The sequence below is a fragment of the Cibotium barometz genome, chromosome 61 (assembly GCF_041138505.1).
Source record: "Cibotium barometz isolate CiBa-2024 chromosome 61, ASM4113850v1, whole genome shotgun sequence".
Taxonomy (NCBI): Eukaryota; Viridiplantae; Streptophyta; class Polypodiopsida; order Cyatheales; family Cibotiaceae; genus Cibotium; species Cibotium barometz.
In genome coordinates, this window is record NC_141106.1 from 22,552,231 (window position 1) to 22,570,236 (window position 18,006).

The window sequence follows — 18,006 nt, forward strand, 5'->3', positions numbered from 1 at the left end:
ACTCCTTTGAGTAGTTGTGGGAGAGAAAGGCATTCCAACTTCTTGGTCCATGCGCGTCTCTAAATGAAAGATCCCTGCCCCCTCCAAGCAACGGATTCGGGGGTGCTAGCAGCGGAAGTAGCACTCCTTGCGCGGTGCAGGGTCCTCTCACTCGGGGCCTCGCCCGCCACACAGATATCTGGACAGGAGACTAATCCCTCGGTTCTTCCAAAACCGAACCCGGAAAAACTTCCCTTAGCCGGAAAGCACGGGCAATTCCTCCAGGATATTTTTACTCTAACGTAGTGAAGGTCATTACTGACCAAACTGATCCGACCAAACCTAAAGTCACTTGGTCAGATCAAGGAAGAAACTTGCACTTGGATCATAGAGATCAACGCTTTTTTCCCCATCGAGAGGCACAACTGTTGATTCCTTTTTCCATAGAACAATTACTATCCGAGATTTACTTCATCTAGCATACTACAACAGAAATTGAGTCTCATTTTACGGATCCATCAGTGCAGCCTAACCCCATCCAGTCCCATGGGTTAGCCGACCATCCAACCACTGTAGTGATGGGATCCAATTAAGAATTTGGTTAGGTTTTGTCCCGGGTACCAGGGAAAAGAGTTCCTAGGCCCCCTAGCAGGATGTTCATGCAAACTTAAAGCTAGTCACACCACTTATACCCAATATGAAATTGCTTTCTTCACAGATTCAGCTATCTTTAAAACAATCATTTAATGAAGCCATAGTATCACTGATCACAATCCTCCAAAATATCTGGTTGAATCTTAATTTCTAATCATTCCTTCATCGAAGTATCTATGGCATCATTGGTAACCAAAACGCTCACCACTTGTCCACTCAGGGGCCTTTCGATAGTTCCTAGCTCATAGTACCCAGCAATATATTCACTTAAAAAAATTTCAAGATGGAATCTCCGTTGAAGATCAGCAAGATCAACCAACAGATCCATATAAAAGAGCCATGGACTCATCCGTTGAGGACCAGCAACAAGGGCAATCAACCAGATCCATGCCCGATTTTAGAAAACAACTCTTACTCCTTGTTCCAATATCTTCCACGACACACGTGTGGGTATCTTCGGCGACCCAGAGCCCGAGCACATATGGTCAGCACCCTCTAGGATCCTTTGCAGGTCACCTAGTGCTTCACTCATAGGCCGCTTCCTTGGTCCCTCATCCACCGTACCGGAAGCTCACCATTTAAATCGAACTGAGGCTGGTCAAGACCTCGGCCGACCTTGCTATGCGAGACGTCCTCCGTTGACTCTCCGGCAGCTGTTGCTCTTTATCAGTTAGGTCTCCACCACGACCTTATTCAAGATGGTCAAAATACTTCCCCAGCATTCTTGACATAAAACAATCATTTACAAACAGGTCACAAATACAGTTTCTATAATGAACTCTCGTCTTTCCACATTGTTCCACATCAATCCATATTACTTAATCCACGTCCAATTCATATGTGTACCCGTTCTCATCCAATCACATCATTTTCCATCTCATCACATCAAATTCATTCACATCACATATCATCCATTCACATCTAATATCATTCATTCACATTCTGATTCACATGACATCACATCTCATTCATTCTCATCCCGATTCAAATCACATTACATCTCATCCATTCACTCACATTGACATCACATCCTTTCAAATACACATCCTCGTTCATTCTTCCACATTCACATTCACATTCACATTCGTTCTTCCACATACTCATCCACATCTATACATCCACATCCATACATCCACATCCATACATCTACATCCATATCTCTACATCCATACATCCTTTCAAATACACATTCTCGTTCATTCTTCCACATTTTCATTCACATTCGTTCTTCCACATACTCATCCACATCTATACATCCACATCCATACATCCACATTCATACATCTACATCCATATCTCTACATCCATACATCCACATCCATTCTTCCACATACACATCCACATCCATACATCCATATCCATATCTACATCCATACATCCACATCCACATCCATATCCACATCCATACATCCACATCCACATCCACATCCATACATAAATACATACATACACATCCACATCCATACATACACATCCACATCCATATCCACATCCATACATCCACATCCACATCCACATCCATACATCTACATTCATATCCACATACACATCCATACATCCATATCCACATTCATACATCCATATCCATACATCTACATCCATATCCACATCCATACATTCATATCCACATCCACATCCATACATCTACATCCATATCCACATCCATACATCTACATCCATTCTTCCACATACACATCCACATCCATACATTCCACATCCACATCCTCATCCATACATCCCCATCCATACATCTACATCCCTATCCACATACACACATCCATATCCATATCCACATCCATACATCTACATCCACATCCACATCCATACATCCATATCCATATCCACATCCATACATCTACATCCATATCCACATACACATCTACATCCATATCCACATACACATCCATACATTCACATACACATCTACATCCATATCCACATTTATTCATTCTCATACACATACATACCCTTTCTTTCACATATACATCCACATTCACATCCAATCACATCTCATACTCATCTTATCGCATCCGTTCTCATCCTATCACATCCCATACACATCTTATCGCATCCCATTTACATATTATCACATCCCATACACATCTTATTACATCCATTCACATGCTATTCCCATTTAATAGCTTTTTCTAGATTGATACCGATAATAGGACTTTTTCTAAATTTTTGTCAATTGCTTGGCCTAATTAAAGATTCTTTTTCTGACAACCATATTCCTTCTCAATTACTCAATTGAATTATATTCAATATTCTTCTTTTGATTAAAAGAATTCATGGGATTTGTAGAAATCAATTCTGCACATATTTTCACTTTTGGTAAATAATCATAAATCGAATTATACTAAAAATTCCTCTTCTTCCCATTTAATTTCTTGGATCCCAATTACCATGGAAATTCCTCTTTGTGCAATTAATTATTTACATTCCAATGTCATGGGAATTCCTCTTTTTCCATCAATTATTTCTCACAAAATAAATTTATCTAAATTAAAATATCCATTATTTCGATATGCTAGAAATTTCTCTTTGCACGTCTAAATGATGGAATTCCAAATGTCATAAGAATTTCTCTTTTGATATTTAAATATTTCTCATAGATAAATAAATTTATCTAAAAATTCATCTTTGAATTTAAATAAATTATCCCATAATTAGAATATACTAGGAATTTCTCTTTTCCCATCTAAATGATGGAATTCCAAATGTAATAGGAATTCCTCTTTTAACATTTAATTATTTCTCATAGATAAATAAATTTATCTAAAAATTAATCTTTAAATTTAAATGAATTATCCAATAATTTCAATGGGATAGGAATTTCTCTTTTCCCATCCAATTGATGGAATTCCAAATGTAGTGGGAATTCCTCTTTTATCATTTAAACTTATCTATGCAAAAAGATAAATTTAACTAAATTTTCTCTTGAAAATTAAATAAAAATCTTCATTAATTCCTTTACACTAGGAATTACACTTTCCTTATTTAATTATTTGAATTCCAATATGATGGAAATTCCTCTTTCATCATATAAATTTATCTATGCAAAAAGATAAATTTAACTAAAATCTTTCTTTAATTTTTACATAAAATATACATTATATTAGTATTTCAATTTTTTCTCTTAATTCTTTGGAATACATGGATTTCCATTATCATGGGGATTACTCTTTTAACATAAAAATAAATTACTAGAATTCCTCTTTTTTCTAATTTATTAATTAAGCATAAACATAAAAATTAATTTCTCCATGATTTCAATGAGAATCATTCAATTAATCTAGGATGATAATTCCTAGAATATGGTAGGAAGTCCTCTTTTCATATTATGAATGAAAATGTTTTATGTGTTTATTTTACAGAAAATTTACCATAGCTCCGCTGCTATTACTGATAATTCTCAATTTAATTGAAAGAATGAAGTTTAATATTATTTATATGATTAGAATGACCACTAATTGGATCATTATCCAATTATGGATTGATTCATAATTTTTCTATGAAATAAATATCATAAAAGCATTAAAAAGCTATTATTTTGGCCTCCAATTAGACAAGCATAGAAATTACTTTTGGATTAGAGAAATGCTTCATGAGAAGCTTCATTTGGATTGAGAATAGGTCATAGGAATGACCTTTCTTTGGGGGGAGAGAGAGAAATGCTTAAAAACCATTAAAATTAAGCATAAATGAAAATTTATGTGTTTCTTTATTACAATTCATAAAAGAACTTCAATAGTAATCAAAAGCCATTCAAATTAAAGCTTCTCAAGCTTGAGAGGGGTTGAAAAGAGAAGCATTTGGAGTTTTAATAAGAAAAAGACAATAATCCACACTTTACCTTCTAATTTACTTGATTCTTTGATCACAGTAGAGGCCCCCAACCAATCAATTGGTTTGGTATGTTGTAGGAGTCACCAAGGAAGATTGAAGAGAGAGAGAGAAGCTCCAATCTCTTCAATTTTGTAGAGGTTTTTAGAGGATAATAGAAAATATCATTATTTCAGTATAGCTAGGGGCAATAGGGGCAAACCCTTGGCACCAAAAGTTTGAAATATTATGGTGCCGGTACTTCCATTGGGAGGAGCGAACCTTAAGATTCCTTGTATTGGTCTTGCTCTTTTGCTAAAGCTTGCCCAAAGATATGGTGATTTAAGGCCTTTGTCATGAAGTTAATGATGCTATTCAATGGGCTTGTTGGCAAATATAGGGCTTGGAGAACCATGGGTGGCTCCCATTTATGAGGGTTCCATTGTTCCTCCACTCACGTCTACATTTAATGGGGCTCATTTATCCCAAAGCTCCTTGTGTAAGGTAGATTCGAAGGAGTATTAATAGAGGAGCTCTTTGTTAAGTGTTGGCCGGTTCGATGGGACCGAAGGATTTGTGGGTTTGAAGAGGTATGGTTTGATGCACTATAATGGATTTTCGTTTCCAATAATTTATTCCAGATCAAGTTCACATCAAAGGGTTTCTCTCCAGTGAACTCTAGTGAACTCTAGTGAATTGGGGCCAACATCAAGTCTGAATGGATTTAGACTCGTTGTTCTATCCAAGTTGCACAAAATAAATGTTTTTTTTGTTTTAAATTTTTTTTAAAGGCTCGCATTTGTGGGCTCACGTCTATGGGCTCACGTCTATGGGCTCATGTCTTTGGACTCATACCTATAGGCTCACATGTATACACTTACTTATGGTGGTATGAAATAGGCTCATGTACGATTGGTGAAGTAGACTCACATCCCACCTCTGGTAGGCTCACGTCATGTGGGCTCATATCTCTAGGTTCATACTTGTAGGCTCATGTCTTATTGGCTCACACCTTGTGGGCTCACGGCTCACGTCTGGCTGTAGGCTCTGGCTGTAGGCTCACGAGTTTTTATTTTGATGAAATATGCCTACTTGGGAACAAACTCCAAGTAGTTGCATGGGGCTGTGAGCCTATGAAAGGTTTGGTGATGCAATTGTTGGGCAATAATTATACTTAATGCTCCAATAATAGAAAAGGACAAGAATTATCTAATAATTATGCTTAATACTCCAATAATTGCAAAGGACAAGAACTTTCCTTGTAATTTGTTCTGGTATAAATTGTATGACACGAGATCGTAAGACTTGTAAGGACATTGGTAGATGTGTGTCCTTACAATTAAGGCAATTTAATTGGCTCGTATAGTATTAGGTTTACCTACCTCTAGACTCATGTCTCTAGACTTAGATCTATAGACGTGATCACGTCTCTAGACACATCTATAGACTCATGTCTCTAAACTCACTGCTCACATTTGTAGACTCATGACTCATGACTCACCACTCACATTTATTTTTCACAAGACTATGGGCTCACGTCTCTCCCATCTCGAGAGATGATTTAGCCTCATTTTTTAGATTTTTTGGACTTAATGGGGGTGATTAAGGTTCCTAATCTAGTGATTAATATTTTTTAACTTGATGGGGGTGTTTATACCAGTGAGATTGATTATTTTTTTATTGATTTTGATTGATTTTACATGCTCTAAGCTACTAATTTCAACAATGCACGAAAAATTATGAAACGCATGAACAAAAATTCAACTTTCTCTAATCATAATTGCTAAGCTATTTCTTGATTTAATCCAACGAAATCAAAGCCTTGTGGGCTTTAAAACCATGCAAAAAACATAAAAGAAATCAAGGTTTTCCCCTTCTAAGAATGAAAATAGGATGACCTAGTGTAAATAAGCTTCAAAACAAAATAAAAAATAATAAAACTAACACATCCAAATCTCCAAAACTATATGTTTCTCATAGTGTGACCTAATTAACACCATGCAATATTGGGTGATTCCAATACCTTGGAATGGACGGAAAACAAAGCTAATCCCTACGCTAGTCCTAGTCAGTGGGTGCCAAATATATTCAAGTCAAGAGCCTACCTTAGTCTTTGCCAAAAAAAAGTGTCATTTGGTCATTCTTTTGATCCGTAAATTTGTAACTTCCTAGTGTGGGTGTGCTAGCACATCCTCACATTGTTGTCACAATGGAATGTTCCATGGCTATAGGGGTGAAGAAAGAGCTCTCTTTGCCTAGATAGAGGCACGAAGAGAGTGGCCTTCGCAATGGCATTAGTATATATTAGTATATCAACTGATTAGAGTACTTAATCTGATTGCAAGTCATGGCAAATACCTAAAGATGGTAATTTGGCCAAATCATGGCATTATGATCTATAAAGCTACATGTTTGTGCAAGTCATGGAAATCATTATTTGCCAACTAGAAGCATTTTATGAAAAATTTTTAGCCAATACAACATTATATATCTAGTATTATTATCTATTAGGTTCATGTATGAAAACAATTTATCTTAACATTGGATTACTTTTTCTAGGTTCCATGTTGTGTGATTTATAGTGTCTGTTACTATATGTTAGACATTTGAAAAATTCATTGCTTTTTGTGAGTTAAATGGTGTAAGAGTTTTATCTTGTTGAAAAAAAAATCAATATAAAATTTACATACTAGTGGCTTTCATATTTTCTTTCTTCGTGTTTCTAGTTTATCGTTAACTTTATTGAATATATTTTACTTTATTTTTGTTTTACCAAGTTATTAGAAAGTGTAATATAGTTGATAAAAATATTATTAGAAAAATTAATGAGTTATTTTTAAAAAGTAAATCAAAGTATCAAGTTAAAATATATTATTGGATAAATACAATAATGTTATTTACATTTTGTCACCATTATTCAAATACAAGTGTGCAACTCCATGTCCCATCGACACTCATATCTAATGTCTCATAGGTTCTTGTATTGTGTGTAATTAGGTTCTTGTATTGCGTGTAATTAGATCAAAAACTCTAATCAATAATTATACTAATCAATCATGGTGTTTATCAACCACAGTTAAAAATGGACTAGTTGCAATACTAATCAACTCATTTATATTAATAATAATGAGTATGTAATATCATGGTAGTTAATGTCAATAGTAAGAACATAGTATGTGCTGCTGACATTTGTAAGAATGTAGTACTTATTAAGAACATAGTTAGTGTCAGTTGTAAGATCGTAGTACTTACACTGATTATGATGCTAACATGTTGTTAAGCACCATGGTGGTTAATGATGTTCCACCATGTATGTAAAAATCTCCATCTTTCAATAAGGGTGTGAACCAAAATAGAATGTTAAATTTCAAGATTAAATGTCTCAAGTGTGCACCAAAACACAATTTTAAATTTCAAGATTAAATAACCAATATGAATGTGGTGGCAAACAAGATCATAATGTTGAGAAAAATGAGGATGAAGCTAATGAAGAAAATTGGAGAATGCTCATGAGAATGGGTATTTGCCCACATTTTTAGGTAACACATAACTAGTTATTGATCTAATTGCTTATGAGAATGGGTATTTATCCAAACATGTTGGGATTCAGAGTCATTTATTTTGAAAAATAACCTTTAAATTTTAAAATAACAATTCACAACAACTTACAAATTTTAAGGGATTTTAGTTATAAGTTTACTAAAAACCTTTAAAATTTAGGAAAAAAAACCTACTTTGAGGTTAAAGGTTTTTATAAATGTTGGGAAAAATGTTTTCTGCGACGAACACTGGATGTGAACCACCTCTTGTATCCACCTAAGTAAGTGTTTCTGTGTACCTCTTGTATCCACCTAAGTGTTTCTGTGTGCAAGCAATGGTGTCATTAGTCAGCCAGGTGTCATTTCCCCATGGTTTATGTGTTGAGAAAGATCAGGTATTTTGGCTATAAAAGCATTGTACTTTGTAGGCTTCAAATCAATTGATACAAGCATTACAATCTACGTGCAAATTATACTCTCTTGATCTTTGTTCTCTTTCTCTCTCTACCATTCTTTCATTACTACTACACACACCCCATCATATCTAACGTAGTCAAAATCTTAACTAACTGAACTAATTTGACCGAACCCGTAAGTCCCATAGTCAGATCAGAGAAAAGATTGCACATTTAGATTGATCCTATTGTTCCATAGGAAGCCTCTGTAGGTAGCTACGGGTACGGGTCTGCCTAATGAAACTCCTCATAAAATGGTATGAGAGAGAGGAGTCATCTCTGTTGTCCCTATGAAAGCGTCGCTGCGCTGCCAGTGGTCAGCTTTTTCAGGTGGCGGTAGTGATGAGCGCACCACCTCAGCCCACCAGCTGCCAAGTGGCGTCACCACAGTCACCGACTTTTTCTGCTCCCACCTGTTCACCATTCTAGTACTACGGCTACACTGGCCGAGCTGCTGCAGGCAGCCCAGCTATTCCCCAGTTGCAACATGGCTACCTTCTCCTAGCCGCCGGGTCACCTCATGCACTAAAAACTCTAAGGTGCTCGCTCAATCAACTAAACACTCTCTGAGCTGCTTCAACAGTACCTAAGTTCCCTATTGCCTCGTCTTCTATCTTCTCTCTCGGTAGCTCCATTGTTCCTTGGCTGAGCCAACCCTCTTTGTGGTGTTTCCCCCTAGTCTCACTATCCATAGCCATGGACCTTCCTAGATCAATAGCCATGGACCTTCCTAGATCAGTAACCACAATTGAGAAGTTCTTTAGCAACAATTTCCTAGCATGGCAGCCAAAAGTTAGACTCCTTCTCATGAGAGATGGAGTCTAGAGTGTTGTCAATGGCATAGAAGCGAAGCCTGAAGGTGTAGCTACTATAGCACCTACAATGAGAGTGAGCACTAGCACACATCGGTCAAGGGCTTATCAACAACCTTCATCATGTCAACTTTGACAAGATTGTTAAATAGGTACGGGACAATCTTGAAAATTTCGTTGAGAACAAGATTAACAATTCAAAGGTGTTTCTAAAGAAAAGAAAATCACACTTTGCAAGAGCACCTCAATAAGTTCCCTCCTCCAACAACTAGCTAATTCAAGGGCCAACGTTGATGAAGATTACAAGAAAGCAATACTCTTTTCTAGCTTGGAAGAGATGGGAACGTACAAAGAACTGATAACTTCATTTCGGGTGTTTTCCAAAGAGATACCATATGATGACATGGTGGCTATCCTCAATGATGAGGATTGTCAACTTTGAGAGCATGCTTCTATCAGTCATGACATAGAGAGGTAAACCCAAGGGAAAAGCAATCAAGTGCACATTCTACAAGAAGCTAGGACGACACACCGAAGAAAGATGCTATGAGTGGATGGCAAGAGAACAAGAACAGTGCCAACCTAGTGGTAGAAGAAGAAGAAGATCCTAAAGATTGCACCAGAATTGTTGGAAACTTCTATGACAATACCAAAAAAAACCGACATTACAATGGCTAATATATCTCTTTCTGAGATAGATACGAATTCGGCTTTTCAGACAAATAATTTCCATGTGTATTGAGTCAATAATGGGTTCTCTGGCAGGTAGTCTCCCAGAATATGATTGTATCTATTATGTGTTTTTTCCGTGTCTGTTATATGTTTGTATCACCTTATGTTATTAAAGGCTCCAATATCCCAGTCTATCCCTATTTAGATCCAAGGGAGGTTGATCTTTGAGTAGACTAATGTAAGTTAAAGTCATGTATGGTCAAGCTCCATTTGCAAGCTTGACTATGATCTAAATATGTTGATTCTTCTTAGCCTATATTTTGAACATGAGATCAATGCCTCCTAGGGTAGGATTATGATGGAATTCCTCCATTACTAGTTCTCTATTGGATTTAGTTAGAGAGATAGAATTTTATCATTTGGAGCCTTATGAAAAGCAATTATATTGAACAACCAACCATAACAAATCCAACAATAAACGCTCAACGCGCCAATTGGAAACCTGCATCAACAAATAAGGAATGAACCACTTCCCATCAACATCTTTGTAGTGGCTAATCTAGCCATAGAATTGTGTGGATATTGTTTTGTGGGTAATGCATATTTTGCATGCTCTTTTCTTCTATTCGTGCACTCATCTAGTCATAAACTAAGGTTAAGATGTGTTGTCAACCGTAAAAGAATCTTGAAAAAATATAAGTCGGCATTTGTTCCAAAATTGCTATTGCATTTGATGCTATAAAATTGTCCTTGTGCAAGCAATAATACTCAAAATGAAAACTCCTCTGCACTTAGAGTAGCAACATGTCTCTTCTCAAAGATTACATTAATAATCTACTATATTTCTTCATAAGCATTTGTGTTTGCAAAATGATCTAAAGTGCACACATTTTGCAACACTTCTTTTTTACTAGTAGTGGCTTACAAAATGACTAGCAAAGGTCTATCTTGATACATCTCCACCTTCACTCCAAAGGGGGGTTTATTGGGATTCGGAGTTGTACGTGTGCGTGTCCAACTCCTATGTCCACCAATGTGTAAGTGTGTTTGTGTTTGTGTTTGTGTTTGTGTTTGCGTGAACACTCACTTATGTGAGTAAGTGAGTTAGTACATGTGAACCACCTCTTGGAGCCAACCACCTAAGTGTTTGTGTGTGAAAGCAATGATGTCATCAGTTAGCCATGTGTAATTGTCCCATGGTTTGTGTGTTGAGAAAGATAAGGCATTTCGTCTATAAAAGCATTGTACCTTGTAGGCTTAAAATCAACTAATACAAGCATCACATTGTACATGCAAATATAGTCCCTTGACCTTTGTTCTCTTATCTCTCTACCTTATTCTTATTACTACACACAACATCATGATTCAGCTTGAATCTCCATAGCTTAGGCTCTGTATCTACTAACCCTAACGATACCCACAAAACATGTAACTTTTGAACATTAAACATCTAAAAAAAGACCAATAATACTACTAATACCATAAAATTAGATGTTGTCAAAACAATAGGACACAAGACTAATTGCAATCTCATTTTAAAGTAGGCTTATCATTGCCTTACTTTATATGAAGTAGCATATTCTATATTGCAATTTTTTTAAAGACGAAGGTTTACTTAACAAGATTACCTCTTAACCGGATTAACTAGTTTATTTTATCATATTAGTGGTATTGGGCAATTTCCAAGTATATTTTAGTCAAGCTTCTCTTTTTACAAAGGCATGTCACAAAAGAAAAAAATCCATTTGCAAGACACAAGCTCTACCACTAGGCTACACAACCACATTGCTTTCTGTAGCACTCTACAAACTTATGAACTATATTTTAATCGTTACCTTTAAAACCATGTGATTTATATATTGCTAACGCACAGTGTTGATTTTTTCCCTAATCTTTTTAGTACAAAAAACCTTTGTTGATTTTATTAGTTACTTCTCTTAGAATTAAAGAAATAAACCATTCAATCATCACGAGCCAGCTTATTCAAAGGCTCCTCCCCTCTCTTCCCTGGTTCGTCGACCTCGTCTCTTCCTTGCGTCCTCGAGCTCGCCATAGCCAGCTAGCCCAAGCGTCACCCCCCACAACCCCACCTTGACAAAACCCCAACCTGTAGCCACCGCCCCCGGCTCCTCTCAGGCCTAGCCACTGCCCTCCACTCGTAGAGCTCGCGAGCACGCCACTAATGCATCCACACAGAGCTCGCAACGCCCACAAAGATCTCATGGTGAGCAGACAAAGCGAGAAGGGGAGAGAGCTTGCGACTTCGGAGAGAGCTCGCGACTTCGGAGAGAGCGCGCGACGAGCAAACCGAGCGAGTTAGGGAGAGAGTGGTCGCGACACCCACAAAGAACTCACTAGCGAGCCAAGAGAGACCATCATGCACAGCCTAGAAAAATATAAAAAAATCATCAGGCAAAAAATAGAAAGTAATGAAGGCTACTTAATTAATCAAGAAATTATTCTCTTGCCAAAAACGTATATTTTAAAAAAAGTGGCTATTTTTTTGGGGCACGATTACAACACGTACTTAATTGTCTTGCAATAGTTTTTTTTTTAATATCAAAATCAGTACATCTCTCACAAGTTTTTGGACCTTGATTAAAATTCCAAAGAGTGACGTCAATCGTGAGTATTTATTTTACACAATAGCATCACATCACAAGGTAAGCCTACCTTCTTTCTTCAAGTGCATAAGTAGTGTTCTTCAAGTCTCAAATTACAAAAACCACTCAGCTTGGACTCACAAATAATAGGCTCCATGTTTACAACAACAAAGGTAATCTTCCAAGATAGGGCACCTTCTTTGTATATCTTGGAATTTTTGAAGAGGAAGTGTCCCAACTCTCCACTTTTACATACTAGAGCAATGCATGAGTTGAGTACTAATAATATTAATACTCAACCCACGTGTTAGTGCGGTATGTAACAGTGTTAGTGCGGTATGTAACAGACATTAAGAAGCGAAACGTAGGAATGGAAGAATATAAAGGGTCAATCGAAATACACAGGGTCAATCGAAGGAATTTTTAAAATCTAAGATTTCTTTTTTCTCTCCTCTCCTTGTGCCTTGGTTGTCCATGGTTAATATGTAAAATAGATGGTTATAGTATATATATTAGTATGTTTAAAATATCACAAGGCTCTATCTTTTCAAGAAGAAAAGTATTCTTTTTCCGAGGATCTCGTGGAGGAAGTGTCCCTACTCTCCACACCCACATGAAATTGTAATTATAGTATATCTATTAATATATATTCACACATATATATACATAGATGATTGCCTTTACAATCATATCAAGTTCCAGTATACAAATTCTTGCTAGAGCCTAGATATACACACTCTTACCCTATTACAGCCAAGAGCTTGAAAAGCTCTAAACTTAACAGATAAAACCTCGAGAAAGTAGTAGATACGGAAGGCAAACATCTATAGCTGCTACCCAGCGCTTCCAAAACTAATAAGGAAAGGCACCAACAATTTAAACTTCGAACTTGGCATCCTCGATGCTAGAATAGTGCATATCAGTAAGCCTCCATAAATTCCGTCTTCCTTTTGATAGCTTGTTTCCTAAGGCAGTAAGCAAGGGAAATGCTTGAGTTCAATGTAAATTAGAGTTTCAGTGAAACGCATGAAGCATGAGAGAGGAAGAGAGTAGCAAGAGGAAGGCGCTGAATTGCACTTGAATCTGAAGCATATGGCGAAGGTAAGCTAATTCCTTCCTGAGCGACTATGTGTGGAATTGACACTTTGAATATTGAGCTCACATCTTCTAAGAAAAATGAGCTGATTTTTAAAAAAACATGTGGGCTAAACTACCTTCATAATAATTGGTTGAAACAAAACCCTAGCCAGTCAAAAGATGATAAAAATTTACAAATGAGTCCCAACATAACTGATACAAGCAAGGGGCTGGACCCCAACTGAATCAAATAAAACAATGCTGGGGGCAGTTCTCATTATTCAATTGCAATTCGAGCACAGGTTATGAGCTGGGCATCATGAGGATCTATCTTGTGACTTTGTGTTGTCAAGATGTTTGAACAACAAGAAATGACTTGATCTTGAGGTATGTTAAAAATCACTTCTTGTGGTTTCCCTTGTTGCATTCTAGCAACACTGGTATATCCAAACAAGTGAGATTAGCATGCATGGAAAAAACCAAGAATCAAATCATTCTAAGCTAAGCCAAGGGGTGAGCTTAATTAAGGGGCCAGCTTATTGGTACTTCAGAAATGTTCGCATCGACACCTGAAGATGAAAACATTAAATTGTCTTTTCCGCTGGGGCATCCAATTCAGAAAGGGGCCCTGCACATTAGAAAAAAAACCATCAATGCACATAAAAAGGCGCAGGCATGAAAACATATGAAGTATGAAAGCGGTCAAATTCTGTTGCATACCACAAATACCAGCATACTCAGTGGAATTGCAAGAAACTCGGCCAGCTGCAGTTTACATTCTTTAGGTATGAAAGGAACAGATCATCTCCATGCGAACAAACCTGTAAAACATGCTCTAGTGATGCCATCTCAGCACCCATTGGCAAGCTGAAATCTACTTACATAATTTTGGGTGTTTTGGCATCTGCACACTTAGGTTCATTAGGCTTCCTTATGTATCTGTCTTTGTCTCGCCATTTTGCCTTCTGTACAAATTCCCCTAGAGGACGTGCTTGGGTTAATGACGGAAATATGGCTTTGCTAGATTAAAGTACGAACAGGGGAAAATCCTTACTGTGTTCACCATTGTGAAGCATAGAATGGCCATTGTTTTCCTTGTCCAGTCCCTAAGCTAGTATCTACTTCTCACAAATTCGACTCAATTCCATCCTTAGTCTAATCCTGTCTCTCATCCTCTGCATCATCTGTTTAGCGTCATCTTCTCTGCCAACGGCAGCATAGATGTTTGCCAACATTACATATGGAGTGGCACTTTCTGGATCCAGTTCAATCACAGAATTTGCCACACGTTCTCCTCTTGCTACATCCACCTCATATTGGCAGGCACCAAGCAGAGCCATTAATGGCACAGCTGTAGGTCGAAATGGCATATCCTGGATCAAATGCTCTGCCTCATCCAGAAGCCCAGCCCTTCCAAGAAGATCTATCATGCAGATGTAATGATCCACATCAGGCGACATGTTGAAATCTTCAGCCATTGAAGCAAAGTATTCGCGACCCTCATGGACCAAACCTGCATGGCTACAAGCAGCAAGGACACTGGTAAAGGTGACCTTGTCTGGCCACACCCCTTCTCCTTTCATTACCTTGAAAAGCTCAAGAACTTTCTTCCCGAATCCATGGTGCGCATAAACAGCAAGCATGGAGTTCCAAGATACAATATCCAGCTCAGGCATTTTGCTAAAAACTATCCAAGCATCCCTCACGGAACCACACTTCCCATACATATTGATAATAGCATTACCGACATCAACAATCAATTCAAGGCTGCTGTCAAGGATGCATGCATGCAATCTCTTACCATCAGCTAGAGAAGTCTGTCTTGCACATGCAGCAAGAATTGTAACAAACACAACCTTGTCAGGCAATACCTTTTTTCCCAGCATTTGGCCAAAAAGTCGCAGAGCCTCACTGCTATGTGCATGTTCCACATACACTCTCATCATGGTAGTCCAAGAAACCACTTTTGGCATCAGCATCTTGTCAAACACTTCCCTTGCATCTGCTAAACTTCCACATTTCCCATACATGTTGACAAGTGCAGACTCTATGACTTCATCTGCTTTATACCCATTTTCAAGTAGGAACTTATGTAGTTTCTTAACTTCAGAGAGGGCTTCTGGACTGGCAGATGCACTAAGGATGCTCACTATCGTGACCTTGTCCGGCATGATTCCTTCTCCCTGCATTTTGTAGAACAGTTCCATTGCCCCTTCGAATTTTCCGTGTTGGGCATGAACACCAATAATGCAGTTCCATGAAACCACATTCCGCTCAGGCATTCCATCAAAGACTCTCCGTGCATCCTCCAAACCACCGCACTTGCCATACATGTTGATCAGAGCACCACTAACATCCAGGCCTTCCTCCAATCCACTCTCGTATATGCAGGCATGCAGTTGCCTGCCTTCAGCTAAAGCCTGCAAGGAGGTAAATGCTGTTAGAAGGCTGATGAAAGTGAAAATGTTAGGGTTAATTCCTTTCTTTTGCATTTCTTCAAAAAGGCTCAAGGCCCTCCTCATCTTCCCTTGCTCAGCATATGCCCCTATGATGGAATTCCACGAAACCACATCCTTGTTGAGGATTTTCTGAAAAATCTTCTGAGCATCTTCCAAGCTCCCACACTTCCCATACATCGTGATAAGGGCATTTGCCACCACATCATTTAGGTCAAATCCATAGTCTTGAATCTGTTTGTGCATCTGCCTGCCCTCGGTCAATGCTGCCTGGCTCGAAAACGCAGCCAAGATGTTGATAAAGGTCACCTTGTTTGGCTTGACACTGCTCTGCTGCATTTTCTTGAAAAGCTCGAGAGCTTCTCTGACCTTGGCTTGCTGGGCATAGAATGCAATCATAGCACTCCAAGAGATCACATCATGCTCCAACATCTCATCAAACACCTCGCGTGCCTCTTCAAGACTACCACATCTCCCATACATGTTAATAAGAGCGTTTCTGACACTAACATCCGGTTTTGTTGCATTCGAGAGTATGGTTGTGTGCACCCTCCTGCCATTGGATAGGGCCATGGGGTCATCACATGCCGTGAGAATACTGATAAAGCTTACCCTGTTAGGCACAAACCCTTCGTGCATAAGCTGAGCCGACATTTGGAAAGCCTTCCTCCTCTTGCCATGCTGCGCATATAGTGTAATCATAGCAGTCCATGTAACCAGATTTCGCTCTGGCATCATGTCGAATGCCCTCTCTGCATCCTTCAGGCTGCAACATTTACCATACATGTTAACCAGCGCCGTCCCTATAACAAGATCAGCACTAAAATTGCTATGCAAGATGCTAATATGTAGGTGCTTGCCTGCAGGTAGAGCTTCTCTGCTTACATATAGAGAGAGGACGCTGGTGTATGTGACCTGATTTGGCAAAACTCCATTCTTCAGCATTTGGTTGTAGAGATGAAGAGCTTCATGACTGTGACCTTGCTTGGATTTAATCCTGATTATGTAATTAAATGCAAACACACAGGGGTGATGCATATGAGAAAAAATGCATATGGCATCGTCTACCGAATCACATTTCACATACATGTTGATGAGGAGGCTCTCCAAATGAGCATGTTGTCGAAGCAACCCGGTGCCAACGATGTGGCCAAGGATGATGTTGCCATGAGAGAGGGCCTGGGCATCTCCACACCATTGTATTGCAGAGGCACAGGTAGAAGCATCCATGTGAGTGCAATTCGAAACCTCTTTGCATGGTCGTTGTGTATGATGACTCTGAATTAGGGTCTTTCCTGAGAGCTTTGAAGAATAGTGGTCGACAGGTTTGTTTTTTATCATCAGTCTACACATCAGTGCAGGCATGCCATGAACCCCTTTAAGGACCAACTTGTATAAAGTCCCTTGCTGCTGCAAGGGTCTGTGCTTCCACTGTGGATCAGCGCGAGGTATGTCCCATAACTGCTTGTACCTTACCCTTGAAAACATGCTGCGTGCAGCACGTCAGGAAGAACCTTTCCATAATTTCAACCATTTTAGGTACACAACTGCCATGGTCTTTGATGAGGGGAAGAAATCGTTTGTTTGCTAGGTAGTATGTTCATGCTTGCCGCAGGTCCAAAATTTGAGGGCCTGTCCTAACCGATCAACTTGAAGGCCTACAAACTTCAGAGAGACTTGATCTTCGATGTTAGTGTTGCATTGGGGGAGAGAGAGAGAGAGAGAATAATAATAAAATTCTTTGTAATATTTGGAATCTTCTTTCTTTCTTGAGTTGTAAAGAAATAACCATAATGAGTGCAACAAATTTGAATTTTCTTCACATTATAATTTTTTCTTATCATCTCTACACAATTATTCACATTATTCGTCCTTGCCACAACATTCACCCACTCTTCACTCTTGTGACCATTTTATTTTGCCACATGGCAAAA

At 38.3% G+C, this 18,006-nt stretch overlaps 1 protein-coding gene across 4 annotated transcripts; it reads right to left on the reverse strand.

The window, feature by feature from the left end:
* Nucleotides 1-13,806: 13,806 nt before the first annotated feature.
* On the reverse strand, nucleotides 13,807-17,775 carry LOC147604677 (pentatricopeptide repeat-containing protein At3g53360, mitochondrial-like). 4 transcript variants are annotated; one of them, XM_086794673.1, is made up of 4 exons: nucleotides 17,160-17,775; nucleotides 16,933-17,069; nucleotides 14,337-16,838; nucleotides 13,807-14,244 (listed from the first exon to the last, which is right to left on the reverse strand). In XM_086794673.1, the coding sequence occupies exon 3, from the start codon at nucleotides 16,808-16,810 to the stop codon at nucleotides 14,735-14,737; it is 2,076 nt and encodes a 691-aa protein (XP_086650799.1). In that variant the 5' UTR covers nucleotides 16,811-16,838; nucleotides 16,933-17,069; nucleotides 17,160-17,775; the 3' UTR covers nucleotides 13,807-14,244; nucleotides 14,337-14,734. The 4 variants fall into 4 exon arrangements, with proteins under 4 accessions (XP_086650799.1, XP_086650798.1, XP_086650797.1 ...); XM_086794672.1 differs by having other exon boundaries at nucleotides 16,933-16,987; nucleotides 17,160-17,735; XM_086794671.1 differs by having other exon boundaries at nucleotides 14,337-17,069; nucleotides 17,160-17,734.
* Between the last annotated feature and the right edge of the window lie 231 nt (nucleotides 17,776-18,006).